General features: G+C 40.2%; 1 protein-coding gene across 1 annotated transcript in view; it reads right to left on the bottom strand.

Annotated features, from left to right (window-relative positions):
- LOC145413683 (uncharacterized) overlaps window positions 1-20,862 on the bottom strand; it is a 131,486-nt gene that overhangs the window by 43,724 nt on the left and 66,900 nt on the right. Inside the window, exons 16-22 of the mRNA XM_080283338.1 lie at window positions 18,137-18,256; window positions 12,851-12,970; window positions 10,940-11,152; window positions 9,598-9,717; window positions 9,449-9,504; window positions 9,004-9,095; window positions 4,397-4,510 (exon numbers count right to left, since the gene is read on the bottom strand). Of these exons, the coding sequence (XP_080139464.1) occupies window positions 4,397-4,510; window positions 9,004-9,095; window positions 9,449-9,504; window positions 9,598-9,717; window positions 10,940-11,152; window positions 12,851-12,970; window positions 18,137-18,256 (835 nt within the window). The remainder of the gene's footprint in view (window positions 1-4,396; window positions 4,511-9,003; window positions 9,096-9,448; window positions 9,505-9,597; window positions 9,718-10,939; window positions 11,153-12,850; window positions 12,971-18,136; window positions 18,257-20,862) is intronic.

Here is a 20,862-nt window from a genome sequence, read left to right on the forward strand (position 1 = left end):
TTAGAGAGGTACAGAGAGAGAGAGAGAGAGAGAGAGAGAGAGAGAGAAGAGGCAAAGAGGGGAAAATGTGGAGGAATAGTTTAGACAAGTACAGCTGAGGACAAAAGTTCTCATAATATTTCACATATGCTTCTTACTTTCCTCTGCTGGATTCTTAAACTGAGGAGGGGGGCTAGGTATGTTTCCCTGCCATTGGTTGATTATCTTTTGTGGCGGACATACCCTAATTTTAAGGTAAGTACAGTGGAAGAGTAGGTGAACCTTTGTTCCTAGATGTGCATGACAAGGCATGGTGTGTTGTTACATAAGGGGTCCTTACTGAGTAGGGATACAAATATCTGGAGGTCTGTTTATCAAGGCCACTCCGCACTGGTATTAGATTTATAGATAAATTGACACACAAAGTTCATAAATAAGCTTGTGCAGCACTTTTTTTTTTTTACGTGGACTATAATTTATCTGATAAAGATTAACAGCGATTTATGAATGGACTGTGCTGATATGTTAGGTAATTTGAATATGTGACGGTGAATTAACATACATCTGCGTCGGCTTACTGATGAGCAGAAATTTGCGATATTACTGTTAACTCTTTCACTACGATGATATCATTTTGCTGTGTATTCTTGTTGTTGACAGGCGATTTTGGCCAGCTTAAGAGAACCCCTCAGTAGCGTAATGCTTGATGAAGGACGTTTGTAACCTCTCCTATTTTGAAAATTTATCCTTAGCTGAATATCATCTTAAGGAGACAGCAAATGTGAAATAAATGCATCGTTCAGTTGTTGCTGCTGCGATTCTGCTACTATTACTACTACTACTACTACTACTACTACTACCATTTGTCTACTGCTACTACTACTACTACTACTACCATTTGTCTACTGCTACTACTACTACTACTACTACCATTTGTCTACTGCTACTACTACTACTACTACTACTATTACTACTGTACAAGTAGTAGTAGTAGTAGCAGCAGTTACAGTCCCAGATCATTTGAGCGTGAACCTAGCGGACTGCAGGCTGAAGTTGCATTCCTCCTGCAGCTCACGATTCTTCTTTCGGGAGCGAGGGGGAGGGATGAGGGACGTTTTCTACAAGCGAGTGAGCGAAGCAAAGGAGCGGAGTTTACTGCCGGTTTATGGGCGGAAAATTACAATGAGCGGTCCGACCCCATCCGACCATCACGATTGTCCAAGGCTTATAACTTCTTCCCAGATAGAGCTAGAGCGGTGATATTGTTCTCTAGATGCTTGGTCGATCACTTTAGTTTTATATTCTATTATTCCCAGAAACGATTATCGCACCACAACACTGTGCAAAATGGAAATTAATTAGTTCGTTCGCTCGTTGTGTGGGAAAACTCGTCTTTTAATGGTACAACCAGGCAATGGATCCCCCCAATCATATCAGTGCCACCACACGAAGACGCTCCTCGCCAGCATCCGTCCAGTCACTGAAGAGGTTAAATATAGGAATGGAATCGCGTCAGGCTGCAACCTTTGCAACTGTATTTATTGACCATTTGATTTTGAGGAGGTATATTTCTTTCTGTAGTTTTGCCATTTCCCGAGGATTTTTTTTTTTTTTTTTAAGCTGTGGAGACTTTTCGAAATGAAGGGATTAAATGCACGAGTTGCCTGCTCTGACCTCTTCATAGTAAAGCGTCAGATCAAAACTATATCAAATCGTCTCGGGGTTGCTGGAATAACATGATGTGAAAAAATTCCCAGAGTGAAGGATTTCATTATACCCGCTCTCATATGTTTTATTCGACGTGTGTGTGTGTGTGTGTGTGTGTGTGTGTGTGTGGGTGGGTGTGTGTGTGTGTGTGTGTGTGTGTGTGTGTGGGTGGGTGTGTGTGTGTGTGTGTGTGTGTGTGTGTGTGTGTGTGTGTGTGAAGAAAATAACATAGTATTCATCCAATTTTAATCAGATTTAGCTGAGGTGTCGAGAGACAATCAGGGGGTTAACCATTTTTTTTTTTTTTTTTTTTTTAGTCAATAGGTCAAAGATCAAAGTCACAGGGCTATCAAAGACTGGCCTGCCAATATCAGCTTAAACAGTTTTGTCCTATTTAGACCAAACTTGGTGTTAGGATTTAGAACAGTGGTTCTTAACCTGTCGGTAATTAGCCCCAAAGAGGATTTTTTTTTTTTTTTCAAGGGGGAGATATCGATAAAACATTGGTTGATGATTTCTCCTTTTTCTTTTTGTTATAAGACAATAAAAAAGCTTATCAGGAGCAGGACCTGGCTACTTTCTGGTTAAAGCTTGTCAAAGAATACACCATTCGGTCATAGTGGGCACACAAGATCCTTTTGCTTCTACATACCATCATGAAGTGGGCTTTTCTGCTATGTAAAAAAAAAAAAAAAAAAAAAAAAAGGACAAAACGGGATGCATATTGACCGTGACATGGGATGCGTTTTGCCTCTGAGCTCGCACAGAAAAAAAATTATTAAAAACATAAATGTTTCACCCATCACACCAATAATCTAACCTAGTGGATGTTCTAATGAAAACAATTTAATGTAGTTGAAAACCATATACTGACTTCTTTCTGTAGCTTACATAATCACTTGGAATATACATCACCAATACCAGCACAAAATGTTTCTCTACTCTTTCTGCCGATTTAAGCAGGACTGAGTAGTAACAGCCTGTCTCAGTGTGCCAAGGGGTAACACGGGAAAAAAGGATAAGAACCACTAATTTAGAGTAATCCAAAACGAAAGGGCTCTATTTTGAAAACAATTACTCAGAGGTCAGGGCAACTAAGTAAGGTAAAAGTTAGCAGACCCATGTGTGTCTGTGTGGACAAAATAAACAAAACAGTATTGACGTTATCTGTACCAAGTTTGTTGGACGAGTTGAGGAATAGCTGAGGAATTGAACTACTGTTTTTGAGAAAAATAAGTCAAAGGTCAAGGCAACATCTTAAGGTCAACCAAATGTTTTTATCAGACTTAAACTAAACTATATGAAAGGTTTCAGGGAAAGGCAAAGGTAAATGGATCCGATTTTGAGAACAATCACTGAGAGGCAAAGGCCATAAGGAAAGCGGGGGAAGCAAAGTCACAGAACAAGGTCAGCTCAAGCATTTATTATGAGATTTTCATCAATATGGCGGAGGGGTTATGCTCAGAGATAATTCAGTTTTGAAAGCAGTGTGTCGAAGGTCTAAGGTTTCAGGGGAAAGTCAAATGTTTAGCCCTTAGAGCAGTTGGAGGGTGTGGGCCTTTGAGTGCTCATTCTTTCTTTTTCTTTCTGTTTTCTTTTTCATTTGCGATCCTGAACGAAGCACCGGAGGGGTAAATATAGTAATCAATTTGCTGTTCATTACAAGAGTGCTTACGAAAATTAAAGAAAATGTGTTAAGGTAGCTAGTATAAAGAAAAGTCACTTGATTGAAAGGGTTAAATGCTTTCGTTCTGTTTTTTATAAATGCTTGCTTTTTTCTTGAATGTAATGTCGGGGATAAAAGCTCATCTAATATTTCAGCTGATGCACCCCTCAGTTTCCTCTAATGGCTAATGTTTCTGTGTTGAGAGAGGCATGTTATATTTCTATGCCCATATTTCTTTGTCTTTGATATGAAGAGCCAGGGAGAAAAGTAACGGACATGCCCAAAATGTAAGCTCTCTAGCAGCTCTTCCTTAGCTATTTGTTATTGGATATGACTGTTTAATATCCTTTTCTACGTTATTTATGCAGAGTTTGGCGATATTGGATGGATTTATAAGACACGGAAAATAATAATAAGGTGAACTAGGCAAAATAAATCGGCTAGAAAAAGATGTTAGGGAGCCTCCTTACCCGACGAGAGTGTGGGCCCGTGCCTTTACAGAAGTGAAACGAACTGAGGCAAGTCATACCGTTATTGAAGGAAGACGTACAATATCGAATTTCAAGTCTCCGTCCTGTAAATCAAAATATACAGCACAGTATGAATCTCAGTGATTCTTGAAGATTTTTTTCCTTTTCCAGAAAGGTCTAGGTTAGGCTTGATTAGATAGGTTATGTCTGTGGATTAGGTTGGATTAGTAGTGTTAGGGTTATATTATGTAAGATTAGTCTCTTAAGATTTGGTTAGTCTGATTCGTCTGTTAGGTTGGACTAGAGTAGGTTAGTTTGTTTTTAGGTACTTCTACTAAGGTTAGGTTGGATTAATTCAGAGTAGTCTGTTAGGGTTAGGTTAACATTACAGTAGGTTAGGTCAGGTCAGTCCTATTTTTTGGTTAGATTTGTTTAGTTAAAGTTACATCAGATTAGGTTAGATTAAGCCACGCGAAGTTGGGTTAGGGTTAATGGAAATAAAGCGTTGTGCTGAAACGGCTCATATTCCTGTACAATACGTAAATACTGAGTACTGTACAGTGTGGGATCTTACTGAGGCAGGTTGAGTGGAAGTGGTCTAGGGAGAAGCTGGGAGGACAGGTGCACTCGTAGCCGTATGGGGTGGCGAAGCAGCCGTGGCTACAGCTGCTGTTGTTGCAATTCTTACCTGGAATAATGATTAGTAAATAGCATTCGTTATAGTAACTGGTAATTATAGCATACCGTCCAATCAGCTGTAATATTCGTCTAATTATAAACATCGCCCTATCACCTGTAACATTCGTCTAACTTAAACATTTGTCCTGTCAACTGTAACATTCGTCTATTTTTAAACATTCGCCCTATCATCTGTAACATTCGTCTTATTACTATCATTCGTCCTGTTACCTGAATCATTCGTCCAGTTAACTGAAAATCGTCTTATTAACAGTAAAATTCGTCCTATTTACTTTAACATTCTTCCTGTTAAGCAAAATTCTTCTTATAAAGTGTAAAATTTGTTCTGTTAACTGTAAGAGTCGTCCTTACAACTGACAACTGTAATAATCTTCCTGATTGCTACATGACACTCGTCCATTTAGCTGGTAACTAACATTCCACCTCATAACTGGTAAAAAACTCAAAACTACCGTAACTCCCTTGAATATCATATACGTCTGGGTAAACTTAGGAAATTTTGTAAGAACACAGACCATAAGAATCACTATAACAGTTGTTAATGAAAAATATAACATATGCTGAGTACTAATGAGTGGCTATTTTACGCTCCCGAAATTTAGTCTCCCGTAAGTCCCATTAACATCAACTGCTCGTTATATTGTTAATGAGTTCAGTGGAGTTGGTGATCACAAAATTATTCGAATTGTATCGTATTTCTGTGCACAAGTAATACTGTAGTAATACTTGTCATGGGCCTAGTAGTCTGAAATTTAATGTTTATCAGATGTTGCCACTTAAAATTTTCTTCCCGAATTCGTAAGCGACCGACCTCAGTCTAAGGCATGATACAGCTTTGATTTCACTGGCCCGTGTTGTGAGTGAGTCTACATCACCAAGCTCAAAGGAACAGTTAGGGTCGTACCTGATTTTCATTTGCTATATGCTCTGTAATTTCCGATAGCGCATTTTAGTACCTCATAGAAAAACTGACTGATGGAAGGGTACCAATTCTTCCAAAAAGACCTGCTTCGTCCGTTAATCAAAAAGGTCTTCTTGTATTCTACGTTCACTGATGCCAATGTGTCTTTATTAAAACGGCAAACACACAGGAAAATATTAAGGTGATGCTTGCAAACTCTACTGCCAAAGGAAGAGATGCTATGAAGCCTCTTACGATACCTATAAAACGGCCTATTGTACTGTAAGTGTTAGTTGTAGGAATTCTCTAAATCTTGTACTATACACTAATTTCTGTCACCTTACATTTATTTGTCTCGAAATTAGGAACAGGTAAGATGACGAAACTTAAGTATATTTTCTTTACATTTCTACATGTCAGAATTCTCTTCTCTTCTATCACCGGGGTCAAATTGTTGGTTAGGGTCACAAGAACATATGAAGAACACCTCAGCAGGCCGACCGTATGATCCTTGATAGGCAGCTCCTGTATGAGCAAATAAGACATGGATAGTAAAGAAGAGTGGACAAATGTTTAATTGATTTAAGAGATTTTAGGCTTAACTTGTCGTATTCAACCCTGCAGTAAGAGTTACTTTCCTAAACAATTCTGTCTAATGACAGACGAACAGGAGTCCCCTCGTACTTAAGAAGTGGCTACTTTTTGTAAGAAAACTATTCTGGACTGTCTGTAATACACAAGCGTTATCACTGTATATCTTCTAAGATGCTGAGGGCAGTAAAATTTACAAAATAATAAATTTCATAATTTATGGACTGTCAAGACCAGTACCAGTGTTCATATAAACATTAATCAGGACTTAATATGTACGTGACCACCTATAATGTTCAATAAACCAAATAAGATTAATACAAGGTGACGATGTGAAGGACTGTCGTACAGGTATATCATAAAGCATATCATAGCAGAAAAAAACCTAGTGGGATATGTTACGAGTTAGCTACTAATTATTGCCCGCGTAGGGAGGGAACAATGTAATTGCCTGTGTGTGTGTGTGTGTGTGTGTGTGTGTGTGTGTGTGTGTGTGTGTGTGTGTGTGTGTGTGTGTGTGTGTGGCAGTTCCCAAAATATCTCAAAATCAAGGAAGTAAACCAAACCTCGTGGGCAGTATTCCGAAATATATGGCTTGTTGGCCAGCTCATATTGTTAGTCGCGTTTTCTTGCTTGGAATCTTTCTTGCTTAATTGTGGCAGGCACTTCTGCCCTTCAGAATGAACCGATTCTGACCAAACCTGGATACAATGACCAGCCTCTGACCTAGTTGTGTCGGCAAGATTTTGATTGCTAGGCAACTACTCGTTGCCTAGCAACGGCAGAAAATCCCCTTTTTTCGTACTTTTCGCGTTTTGAGCTGTAGAAGCATTGTTAATGGTTATCAAAATCTCTGACTTCTTTAGGCGTAATCTTGAGGTCATTCCGTATTGGAAGTGTGCCATCCATTTTCCTCTCTCTCTAGCTTTTGAGTGGAAACCCTGCGAAGACTGGTCTCAGTGTCCCTAGCAACCATTACCCCTTTTCAATAATGCCCCCCTAGATCCCCAGTGGCTCAATGGAATTGAATGAGAGTTTGCATAGCTAGTACTACAACTTTCTATTTACACCTATGTGCTATATTAGCCAGGTCAGGTGTCAAACGTCAGCAAATGCTACAGCATTGACAACAGCTAAAATCACGACTATGTTCGCACAAAATGTTAAGGATCTGAATATTATTAAGTCAAGGCCATAATTCTTGGGTGGAATGTTGGACTTTAGTACCTCCATAAAAAATTACATTTAGTGTCGAAACTCACTCCAGTCGTCGGCAGCACCACCTAGAACTTGTACTTCTGATAGGCCATTCCTCTAATTTCAAGTTCCCTAGCTCCACTATGCATGCTTATAGACGTTAATGACTACTGAAAGTGTGCTTCGTACATGCATGACATATATCCGTCATGTCAGGGGTCAAATACCATCAAAAACACTTCAGCAGACAATCGCTAAAATCACGACTAGGCTCGCATGAAATGCTAAGGATCCAAAGGTTATTGACCCACAGCTATGATTCTTGGGTGGGATGTTGTCCTTTGGTACAGCCATACAGGAGTGACTTTTCATACCAAAACTCTCTTCTTGTTGCTGACAGAACTAAATCTGCTTAGAGCTGGCCATTGTTGCCTACTGGCTTGTTTGTTAATAATTTAAGAGAAACTGTGATGATATGCCTCCATTTGTTTGAGGATTTTGCAAGATAAAAACTCTAACTTCTTCTTTTGGCTTGCCATTATTCACCATTTTCTATCATAATCTCAATGAAGAGAATGGCTATTTAAAGTGCAACTATTAGAAGTTCTTCAAAGGCCTATTATACTCAATTACCTTCAACATAATACCACTGACTTCAGTCTTCTGAATGTTAGTGATATTTAATTCGGTAGTAAGCAGCAAAATCCTAAGAATTTTCGGTTTTGGTAATGCTGTGACAATATGCCTCCGACTGCCAGAGGATTACTGATCTAGTTTTTTAGTGATGGTGGACGATAGGCATTTGCCGGCGTATGCTTTGGCGTTTACCAATATAATGGTGGAATTAATACAGACTAAACTGACTGTTTTAATAAATTAATATGTCTGGCTGATTTTGATGGCGAAAGTATTATCACATCCAGTTTAGTAGCTTGATGTTGTGAAGATTGAAGCACGCAAGAAAAAAAAAAAAAAAGTCTCTCTTGCTTCATGTAGGTGGTACACATCAGTTAAGTGGGAATGATATCTAGAACTCTGTAACTGTCCTGCAGACAGTCACTAGTCTTCACCTACTGTTTCTTACCATGACCTTAACCCCACTGGGGAGATTTTGAACTTTTTTCTATCAGCAATGGCCCACATCAGGACACATAACCTGGGCAATTCAGAATCCTTGTGCATGTCTCATTGAAATCCAGTAGACACGACCAATTTATCTCATTCACAGCATAATACTGATATAACGCTATCTGACATGTCCTTCCACTGCGCATAAAGGATTTGGATTGTTTTTCTATCAGCAATGGCCCATGCCAGGACAGTCACTAGTCTCCACCTACTGTTTCTTATAATGGCCTTGACCACAATGGGGAGATTTTGAATATTTCTCTATCAGCAATGTCCCATACAAGGACACATAACATGGGCAATTCAGATTCCTTGTGCAGGTCCCACTGATATCTCTAGTAGACACGACCAACTTTTCTCGTTCACAACATTATACTGATATGACACTTCGTACATGCACTTCCTTTTGCACATGAAGGATTTTTTTTTTTCCCCCACCAGCAATGGCCCATGCCAGAACACATAACCTGGGCCCATCAGATTCCAAACGCAGTTTCCGGTTCTCCTGGGATCGTCGTGAGACTCCGAGGCCGGAATAATAATAATGCCAGCAAAAACAATAGTCTCCACCTGTGCAATAAGTGGAGACTAATGATCAGAGTCACCGAGAAATTCTGTACATACAAAACTAATGTCAACTACTGTTATGAGGCTCGAGTACTGACCACATCCAGGTCCCTCATCACTGCCATCCTTGCAGTCCATCCTGCCATCACACACCTGGGACTGGGGCAGGCAGTCTGAGTTGTCACCACATCTGAACATACCCCGCTGGCTCTTGCACTCAGTTACCTGCAGTAAAAAGTATATATATATATATATATATATATATATATATATATATATATATATATATATATATATATATATATATATATAATGAGGGTAGAACATTATTGGGACGGTACTAAGGTAAGGTTGGAACGTTACTGGAGCGGTACTAAGGTGAGGGTAATCATCCGCGGTAACAAAGTATATATATATATATATATATATATATATATATATATATATATATATATATATATATATATATATATATATATATATATATATATAACATTAGTTACATCCTTTACATCCTTTGAATGAGACTTAAGACTCTCTCACAGGCTCTCAGCTTTTGGCACTGTCTTTTCTACACCAATAAAGCCATCACTATGCATCTGTTCACACACCTTTTGAATGACTGAAACACCCGAACTGATAAAAGTGGAATTAGTAGGGAAGTGGAAAGATGGAAAAAGGAGGGAACTGACCTGGGAGCAACCCTCCTCATCTGCCCCATTGAGACAGTCGAGGTGGCCGTCACACTGCCAGGTGGTTGGGATGCAGCGGCCGGTGTCCGAGCACATGTACTCGTCGTTGGCACACGAACTCTGGGGGTGGCGTAGATATTAACCGTCTGGGCTGCGACTGGTTTTCTTGAGACGAATTAGGCCTCCTAGAGTCAGCTAAATTACTGTGCAAAGTTCGTAATAAGCAATGTAGGAGATTGCCCTTAATCTCTTGGTGCAGCATGTTTTCGTTAGTTACATAAAATCGCATGAGCCTGGTCAAAGTAAACCCATTGTTTAATATATTTTACGTGGTTATTTCATTAATTCCTTTACCCCAAGGACGTCTGTTGATATTCTGTTACTGCTTTACTTCCCGGTTTTCATCTATTCCTACATCATTTAACTCAGCCACACCTGTACCGTCATCTTCACCAGCCCATTTAAAGAGGTACAACAGCAATGGAAATATTGCTGACACAATCTCATTTGTACAGTCAAACTAATAATTTTCCTCCCTTCCTAATTGCACTTCTACCTTGTCCAGTTAATAAAAATTTTCAGTATATGAAAGACTCCTCCTCCCCGCAGCACATCTGTAACGCTTGCTACATAGCCTCTCTACCAGCTCTGCCATTTACCTACTTCAGACCCATAAAAGGTACAGGCTGACTGTTCTTTTTCTCATGGTAAACACCAGATTAATAGACCCACACCCTGTCCTAAGCAAGCGTCCCCTGTTCTTCCCTACTGTGGTGTTTTGTATGGTACACTACAGTAACTCTTCCACTTTCCTTTCCCTTATACACCTTTCTTCACTATGCCCAGCCGAGTCTTTTTCCTAAAATATGAGCATTGCCCTTTGCCGCTTCTCTTCCTACAATGGCATAACACATACATTCTGTCTTCAAGTAATTTACCTTTTTCCAGTCCACATTACCATTCCCCAACCCCCATTTGGGGGCATTCTGATGCACTCTTATCCATTCATGTTTTTCCACAAACCATTATCTTTAACACTATCTCTGCTTCTTTTCCTGTACCCTATTACACCCACTGACCTTACTCACATTATAAATTCAAGCCTACTAAGCTTTCTATCATTTCGATCCGGTCATACCTTACACTTTAAAGCTTTACATACCACTCACTCCATCTCCTTCGCACTCCATCAAAATCTGTTGTACTATGTTTGAGGAGTACTGGGCCATGAGAACAGACTGTGAAACCTATGCCCAGAGTCGGATACAGAAAAAAAATAATGATGATTATAGATGACGGAATGGATATCTTTGTGCAGTATCTGATTCTCTCAATACTATACCTCACTAACTACTTCTGGAGTGACCATAGGTGTAGTTGCAGTTGTTGTCGTAGTTGTTGTTGTTGCTGTAGTTGTTGTAGTTGCAGTTGCCGTAGTGGGACAAAAAGTCTCATCACTGGAGTCATTACACTGTGCGGTGCCGTCACAAACTAGAGATCCGGCTATACACTGCTTGGCGTTAGTGCACTGGAACTCTCCGGTAGTACAGTGAACCTGAAAATAATTAAGAATATCGGTGTGAATTATTATTACCTGGGTTAAGGCGCTGAACAGAGAGGCTGCTAGAGATCGATCGGCGTGGAGAGCCACCATTAAATGATCAAGGCCGACGCAAGAAAGCATTTTTGGGCCATTATAAGAGAAACGAAACTAAATGAATTATTATTATTATTATTATTATTATTATTATTATGGAATGTGTTATGAGTACAGACAAATTATGTATTGTATGATACTGTTACGTAAACAATCATAACACATAAATACACATTACTTCTTACAGCTTCTTCAAATGAGCGGCTGGAGACACGACATGGTTGAAAGAGCTGGCATAAGCTGTGAACAGTAATATGGCTTCTCTCTGTATAAGCGAACAGTTATGAATCCCTTAGATGTACTAGGCTCCAAATACCGAATTACTAATATTTTATCGCACTGAAGTGAATCAGTGTTTATGTCTGCAAGTGACAAATGTTAAGTGTATATCTTGCTAGTTTTGTCACACAGATCATTTTTAGGTTGGGAGAAACAGTGGGCGTGTTGTGGTATGGCGGATGGGAGAAGACTCGGTCCACCGGCAAGATGAGAGAACAAGGCTTGGGATGGTAAGAAGTTGTAGTGATCTTTCTGTAGCTGTCACTCTAGATGTGCTACCGATGCAGCAGACCAGAAGTTCCTTCATATGAAAAGTTCCTAAATGCCAAGTGTACATACGTCACTGATTCTCCAGTGTCCTCATCCTATGTTAGGCCTTTGTACTGTATAGTCTACAGACGCTAATTTAGGTTAAATTAATAACTTTAATATCCAACCCTAAATGGGTGACTTAGCCCTCCTCCCAGGACACCCCAACCTTATCAGTCTAGCCTAACCTTGCGTCTGTACAAAGGGCCAACATAGGGGACGCGTCAGTGACATTGTGACGTCATAAGCCGCGCATGTGCAACTGTCATTTAGGAACTTCTAGTCTGGGCAATTGCTGATCCGCCAAACCGGAGTACAGTTTCAGCTAACAGATATTTTGATGGACACAGGGCATACTATGAGTCACAAACGTATCAGTGCACAGGGGGTCAGATGCATGCCTAGAACATTCGAACAATTGCTGATGTTGAGGGAGGGTTGATGGGTATAACCACCTAATGTGAACCACGTTACCCACTATATATTTGTGTCCCATGAAACATTACTAACGTCTCATTGTGTATGAACAATGTCCGTTTACATAAACATAATATCTGCTACATGTTTGCAAGAGGATATTGCTCGTTGACGAAATATGACACCTCCCGACATCAGGGTTACCAGTGTGTGGTAGGTCCGACACTAATAATTCAGTGACCTTCGTTCTGTGCTCCGAAATGTTTCACGTATATTGTGCACCGCTACTTTGGTGACCCATAGTACAAATGAGCAGAACACTCCAGAGACGGTCGTATGTGTATGAAAAAGAAATCTGGATCATCTTGGCTATATCCTTGCTACTCACATTTTTAGTGGTTGTACCATTATCAAGAGAACACATGCAACCAACAAGATGCACTCGCCAGGAGAATTTGGAAAATAGATTTAGCTGAACTAATTTTCCTCTCTCAGAGATTTAAATTATAGAGAAGAGCTATGAATTTTAATTACCGAGTTTTTCAAGAAATTCTGTATACTGAGAGTGTCATGTAGTTATTAGGTACCCACCAGTCCACAGTCCATCTCATCACTGCCGTCAGGACAGTGGTCAGTCCCATCACATCGCTGGAACAATGGCACGCATGACCCGTCAGACCTGCACTGGAACTGGGTGGATGTGCAGATGGACTGAAAAGGACGAAGGTGCTGTATATTAGAACTGAGGGATGTCCTGTGGGACTGGAAGGTAATAGGTTGCAGCAAGTCTTCGCATTAATATAGATGTTAGGTCGTCTGGAAGATGGGAATCCAGAGGGCTCATCAGATATTCTCTCTCTCTCTCTCTCTCTCTCTCTCTCTCTCTCTCTCTCTCTCACACACACACACACACACACACACACACACACAAATTATATTTTCTAGAATTCAGTTAGGGCACATTTTTCTCGTGCGCTAATACTTAATGATTTTTTATTATCAAACATTAACCATTTACTTGAATTGTATTTATTCTATTACTCTGAGAACAGTGTAGGATATGAGGAAAATTGTGATGAAATGTAACCATCTGATCACTCTGACTTCCACAAATAGACAGAACTCTGCTGGAATATAATTTGAAACTGCGGTCAAGTAACACAGTATAAACATATTTAATAAAGAAAAGCATCCTTATAATCTTCAGTGGTTTCCAGATGGATAACACAAATGCAGGCCGATTGAAAATTGTCCAGAAGAAATCCCAACAATTAAATAATGACGGACGAAATCAACAGTGGAGAATGAAGTTACTAAGGGACTATTATCGAATTATGTATAAAATAAACAAATACAGTCAAATTTCTTGATGGGCATGGAATGGACTTGTTAACAGAGCGGACTGTAACTTCCAAGGACGCAGACTCACTTCCAGATGATCGACAGAGCTGCTTGAGGATCTGAACATCATAACACTACACATTACTACTTTTGAACGATGCTGATTAATTCGTTATAAAATCACTCACTCAGTATTATGACATCAGTTTTTAATGTAAAAGTTGTAGTATATTCCAGAACAGAGTGTCTGCGATTCGTTCCTGTAGTTAACTTGTTAGTGTGTATTGCTATATAGAGGGATGTGATACTACCATAATAGTTCGTGAACATCCACCCAGTCATATAATCACATATATATAGCTTCAGGAAGTTGTATGAACGTCTGTGCCTGAATGAATCCATGTGTTGAAAAGATTTCGTTTCATGCACAAGAAATACCGTGACGAGCAGGACAGATATGCATGTTACATTAAGGCCACTAAATGTATACCATAAGTGTCCGCCCTTAAAACTTACGTGGGAATTATCAGTGGTAAAAGCGCTAATGAAACACACCAAAAAAGAAGAAAATATCTCTGGTCAAGTCCAACATTGACAACGGATAGGGATTCAAGGTGTCGGAAAGGTGGTGGGAGTAGTGGTGATGGTAAGTCAGTGTGAGTGTGGTGGTGTTTGTGTGGTGGTGATGGTGGTGGTGTCTGTGTGGTGGTGATGGTGGTGGTGTCTGTGTGGTGGTGGTGGTGGTGATGGGATTTATGTGGTGGCGATGGTGGAATCTGTGTGATGATATTGATGGTGTTGGTGTCTGTGTAGTGGTGGTGGTGATGGGATTTATGTGATGGCGATGGTGGAGTCTGTGTGATGATGTTGATGGTGTTGGTGTCTGTGCGGTGATGATGATGGTGTCTGCGTGGTAGTGATGGTGGTGTTTGAGTGGTGGTGAGGTGTTGCATGGATGGTACTGAAGATGGCACTACCATTACCGTCACCACCATGAGAAGCCAATTGAAATGTTGCAAGATTGGTCCCCCAGCAGGTGATCGGTTTTATGCAACACAACTTCTCATGTATATATTAAGGTCGCATACTTAAGCCTTAAATTGCGGAGTGGACTGCTAGCCCTGTTTACTGACGGTCAGTTATGGAATGCCTAGGGATAATACAGTACGTAATATAAGCCTGCTTCCCACCTTGGAGAGCGCAATCAGCAATGACATAGGACGACCAGACACGTTCCACATTCACCCCGTGTTTCAGGCATTAATGTAATGAATTAAAAAATGGAAATTTATAGTCAGTTCGCGATTGAAGGTTTAATTGTGCTTTACTAACAATGAATAATTTTGTCTTTTCCTATGTAATTTTGGACGCCCAACAACACCCATGAAAGTATACGCCTCATGTCTCAGTTGCAGACACCCAGTCACATCATAAATCCTTTTACTAACTCGCTTACAAATCACTGCCACATCACTCCCCCCCCCCCAATTAACTGCTTTTTCGCTTCCCTAATTTTTCTTTTTAGGCATGTGTTTTTGAATCCTTGCCAGTCACTTTGCAACCAGTATTCAATCGTTTTTCAGTGTCTGCTCTGTATTCGTTTCCAACTTCTATTCCTCACTCAGTTTTAACCACAACTTTCACTCACTCCCCAACCCATCTGCTCACTCACTCGCGCGATGAACACATTCTTTCATCACTCCCCAAATGAATACATTCCCTTACTCACATTGTTAACACATTAGTCACTCATTCAGTCTCCAAACATATTCACTCATTCCCCAAAGAAATCCAGTTATTAGCTCACAGTTTAAAAACATTCATACCCCCATTCACTCTCCAAACATATCCACTCACACACTCCCCAGACACGGTCATTCACTCACTCACTCCCCCAAAACATTAACTTACTTCCTAGACACTTCCACTCACTAACACACTTCTGCAAACATCAATTCACTTACACCCCAAGCACATTCACTCACTAACTCCCCAAGCATTTCCACTCGTTCACTCACTTATTTAGTCACTCACTCACTTTGGAAACATTGTTGCTTACATATTCACTTCATAAATATGCATCTTATTTCTGAACTCGCATCCAAATCCAGCTCCTCTCAGCTCCAAATCCAGCTCCTCACTCAAACACTTTCCAGTCCCAATAATTTAAAGGACCACAGAGGAAAGCAAACAGTAACAAAACTAATAGTCCCTACTAGGATGTTTGTTACGGAGATGAATATGACAATGATAAATTCTTTGAGGTAAAGATAAGGATAGTAAAGCAAAGAAGCTCCCCTTCCCAAACTTTGTCACTTATCTGCTTCATAGAACCAGCTTCACACATTTTCCAGTTATTCATTTGATAATTTCTCATCAACACTCAATCTCTCCTGTTCATCTCACTTCCCAACCACATCTAAACTAAGTCACTCACTGTCAAGGCTTTATATCAGTGACATACGAGTCTCTTTAGCTCCTTATTCCTTAATTATTTGTCTCGCATTGCACAAAACAAAACATGTATGAAACTGATAATACTTAAGACGTGGAGGCAAAATTAAGAAAGTTTCAAACTTGTGTGAATAACTGATTGTCCCATTTCACAGGACACTGAGTCGATATTTCCCCCACTTTCATACTACCTCTGTCCTTGCTAAGCCCATCTAACCCATCTCTAGGTGGGAATAAGAGTCGGAATGATTATGATGATAATGGTGTATTAATATTCTCGTGCTTTTAATTTATGTCTCCCCAAATGTGATCATAATTTGCACAGGCAACTTACTGGCAAAATAACCAGTTCAGTACCATGACTTTTTTTTTTTTCATTGTAAAGTTGCTGCCCCCAGACGATCATACTGACTTTGAAAATTACCTCTTCCAATGAAGGGCTATGTCTAATCCCTACTGTTCGAAAAAATCTCTTAAACAGAGTGGAAATAATTCGGAGATAGCATAAGAAATACGTTATCGGATTGGACAGGTAAAAGCAATGTGTCTGACATAGGTCTGTAATCTAAGTACCATATTATGAAGTTTCGTAGCACCTCTTCTTTAGTGATTTATTTTGCCTACTACACATTAATATTCTCTTCCATCTTAATTACATAATTCTAATACAGACGTACTAGAGTTTATATCAATTTCATACAAGTGGATATTTAGGAGCAATATGCAGAATAAATCGCTTAACCCTAGTATGCTAACGTCGGGTAAATTTCCACCAGCGCCTTATCTTCTCCGTGTTTACCACATGATAAGGAAGGGTACGTAACACAGCTGTCCTTCCGCAAGTGCTCAGGTCATCCTAGCCTCCTGCCATGATAGGTAGTGTGCCTTTTCTCTTTCCCATATTTCCCCTCGTTTTGGGGGATTGAAGGGAATTTTACCCAACGTTAGCAATGCAGGCAATATTTTTTTTCTATGACAAATGTCAGGGTGATATGTAAGAGAAGTGACACACCCAGCTTGAATCTTCAGGGACCAATAATAATCTTGACCAAAGCTAATGTCTTTTGAGACAATATTTACTGTGTTATAGATTTGAAGATAAAATAATGGCCCCTTTTTTTGTACTTTTGTTGTAAAATCACGTCACTTTATTTTTTGATACTGTGTGCTCTTTTTTGCATGTAAAGGAAGTGTGAGGGTTGTGTTTTCATGCCGTGTTTTCGGACTCGAAAAAAGTTGAGTGTAAGTATTTTTAATAAATTTCCTAAAATTGGGTAAAATTCTCCCATGGTTTGCAGTAACGTTTCAAAGCTGACATTAGCACTCTAGGGTAAAGGAATAAGAACTTCGAAATATCACATGCCACTTAGAATACGACCGCAAGTCACAGTGATTCCTGATTGATTGCTGGGGTGGAGAATACGACGTTCAGTTAACAAAAATGGTTGGTTAGGCCAAGGTTCGATCCTGGGGATACTGAGGATGGCTTTCACTGACCACCAACTATAATGAAGGTATGGCAAAACTTGGTTCCCCCATGAATACCCAACTGGTATCAGTCCTACAAACAGTGATATAGTAAAAAGGGAGAAATACCTCGCTCTGCCAGGATTTAACAATTAACTTGCCATATACTGAACTAAACTGGCAAGTATGAATTGCTATGGAAGAGTACTAAAGCCTACAAGTCAACGGACCTCAGATTCTACCCTGATTCACTCCCCTCACCCACCCCAGAGCACTCAAGTCCTACTCCCAGTCATTTTCTTTAACTGCCTTAGGATATTCCGCTCCTACCTTCAGTCACTCTGTTCACCCACCTCAGGGCACTCCACGCCAACCCTCACTGCCTCTCTTCACCCACCTAAGGGCAGTCCACCCTGTTATTCTCTTCACCTACCTCAGATCCAGTCGATTCCCATCCCAAGTCACTCTTCACCCATCTCAGGGCTGCCCATTCCTACCCTCAGTGACTCTCTTCACTCACCTCAGGGCACTCCACACCTAACCACAGTCACTCTCCTTACCCACCTCAGGGCACTCCATTTCCACTCAAAGTCACTTTCTTAAAATCCACCTCACCTCAGGGCAGTTCAATTCGTCGCTGCCATCTGGACAGTCTTCATCCCCATCACATCTCATGATGAGTGGCACGCAGGTGTTGTCGGAAGTACAGTTGAACTCACTCACTTTACATAGAACCTGGGGAGCAATTTAGTATATACATTAAAGTTCATACCATAGTGACTATTGAATTTCCTATACGAAAAAGTAAGAAGATGAAAAGGTTGCGGATGATGATGAGGAGGAGGAAGCAGACGGAATGGAGCAGAAAAGAGTAAAATGAGGGAGAAAAATAGAGGTGATGAAACCCATGCTGAATCCGTATCAGGCTGCTTCTAGTATAAATTGTCCATGTTAAAAAAGGGGAAAAAAGGACAAATATATTTTAAGTTAGTTTCATGGTGTATCATTACCATAAATTTTCTCTCGTAACTATTGTTTTTAAAGGAAGAACAAAAGAAAGTGAAAAAAATATCACACTCTTTTTCCGCCCTCCCTGTAAACCCTATTCACGACGGCCACTAATTCGTATGTTTGTTTGTGTCTCAGTGTCCAGATCTGTTTGTAGAGTGATGATAATGACTTCGATTATTTAGATTCGTCCTTCTAAACTGTCACGAATTGGCGCGATTCTCTATCTAAATAAACTCGTGACATTGAACTTTGGTGGGAAACCGCGAATTCTAGTGAATTCCCATAAGCATCACAAAGTCAACCGCCACGTATTCACCCAATCGGGAATGTTTTCAGAACATTTTTCACTGTTTCATAAGTAATCGTCCTTGCGCGCGACATTAGTGCTTTCGCTGAGTGATTTATTATGGTCGTGTTTCACTCACTCTCTTTCCATTAGCCGTTAGCAGTTAGCGGCTGGCCTCAGCCCTCGCCTCACTTGTTGAATTCAGTCAGGCTTAGGGCGCTGTGAGACCAGGTCGTGCTTCAGCGAGTTCCTGAATCTCCACCTAACGTGAATCGGTGAGAGGTTCAGCGTGTGTGGCAGCATCTTTCCTCAGCAACGAAGCCCAGTTCTTCCTGCTTAGCCCACTCTCTGACGAGTATTTCTTTTCGTTTTTCCTAGGTTTAAGTTTGAATGAGCGAGTGAGTGTATTCTCCTTGTTATTTTGAAGTCATTTTGAGACTCATGTAATGTAAGTTTATTTCATTGTAATTAATAAATTTACAGTTCCTTTCCTTTGAGCTTGATGTAATGTAAACTCATGTTTTATTTCTCCACATTAAGCTTATCACTCCTAGTTTGCATAACACTTTGCATTATTCACAACTGGTACTTAGGCAAGCCCTTTTTGCATTTAGCTTAAATCCGTTGTGCTGACTTGGAGTTAATGCACCAGCAAGAACCTGCTTATCATTAATAGCATTAGTTATTGATTGTCAGGGGTGGAGTCACTTTCTCGTGAGGCTAGCAGTACTAACAAACAGCATTTGTGAATAATTAGTCTCTGCTGTGTACTGCTGAGAAAGTAAGTAAATTCTCGTCCTTAGAGAATCGGCGAAGTAACCCGCATAAAGTAATCATTGCTTGATTTTCACAGTCAACATCCTTGTCTATATTGACAAGTTAACATTTAAAGAATTATTTAGTATAAAATTCACAAAAACTCCGTGACATCTGGCAACCTCATTCCAGGATAATAACTCGTAGTTCTAAAGTTATTCATGAGATAATACTCACTCACTCATACTTAGGTATTTATCATTAAAGTCTATAGGCACTATTTTACTGGTGATTATTAATTATTTTTTTTATTAATTTACGTAATAGTTTTTACAGTCAGTTGTTGTTTTTTATTTTTTTTATTTCTTTACCAGTCTAACTACATAAAACTGGTCACCACTAACCTGTGCCTATATTCTTTATTCTAGATTATTGGCATCTTTCTCTGCAAAATAGCAGTCAGTACTTAGACTTTGGTTCACTCAGACTGAGTTACCATCATGTCTACCAACGTCTATGTACAGGAAGCTAAAGATATGGGGCTTACTGACCCCAATAAAATTAAGGACTATGTCCTCTCTCGGTTTAGTTACGAGCAGAATTATTCTTGTGAAGAGCATCAAATCCAGCATGAGGAACGCGAAAAAGAGCGTGAATACGAGCGAAAACAACGCGAACTCGTGTTAGAACATGAGCGAGAACAGTGCGAGGAACGAGAGAGAGAGCGACAACACGAACGTGCCGAGTGAGAGGCACGTGAAAAACATGAACTTGAGATGCTGAGGCTCAAGCGAGATTCCTTGGCTTCAGACACATCTGGTGCAGCTGGCCCAAGCTCCACGAGCGTCCTCCCTGCACATATTATGGCGACCTCACACATCAAGCTTCCTCCATACAAGGAAGGCGAGTGAATCGAGCCATATATAGCTCGTTTTGAAGACATGGCTCAGCTTTACCAGCTGGATGACGCAGCTAAGCGGCTTCAGTTTCTTACCCTGTTTGAGGGCCCTGCCCTCGATATTCTCCTCAGAATTCGTGGAGACAATCTCACGTGTGAGATGATGAAGGCCGCACTCATCAATTGTACAGTCTCACAGTTGACGACGCCAAGAGTCAGTTCATGAGGGTGCGTTTACAGGAAAAAGAGACTGCCATTCAATTTCTTGACCGGCTTACTGCTTACTTAGATGAGTGGATGGAGAAAGATGAAACTCTTTCCACACGTGAGGGGATAATTGACCTTGTGCTGGCACGCAGCTAGAAAAGTCGTGGCCTTCTCAACTCATGG

This window comes from Coenobita brevimanus, chromosome 97 (assembly GCF_032717465.1).
Source record: "Coenobita brevimanus isolate Jiangsu-jjx chromosome 97, ASM3271746v2, whole genome shotgun sequence".
In the NCBI taxonomy this organism is placed as follows: Eukaryota; Metazoa; Arthropoda; class Malacostraca; order Decapoda; family Coenobitidae; genus Coenobita; species Coenobita brevimanus.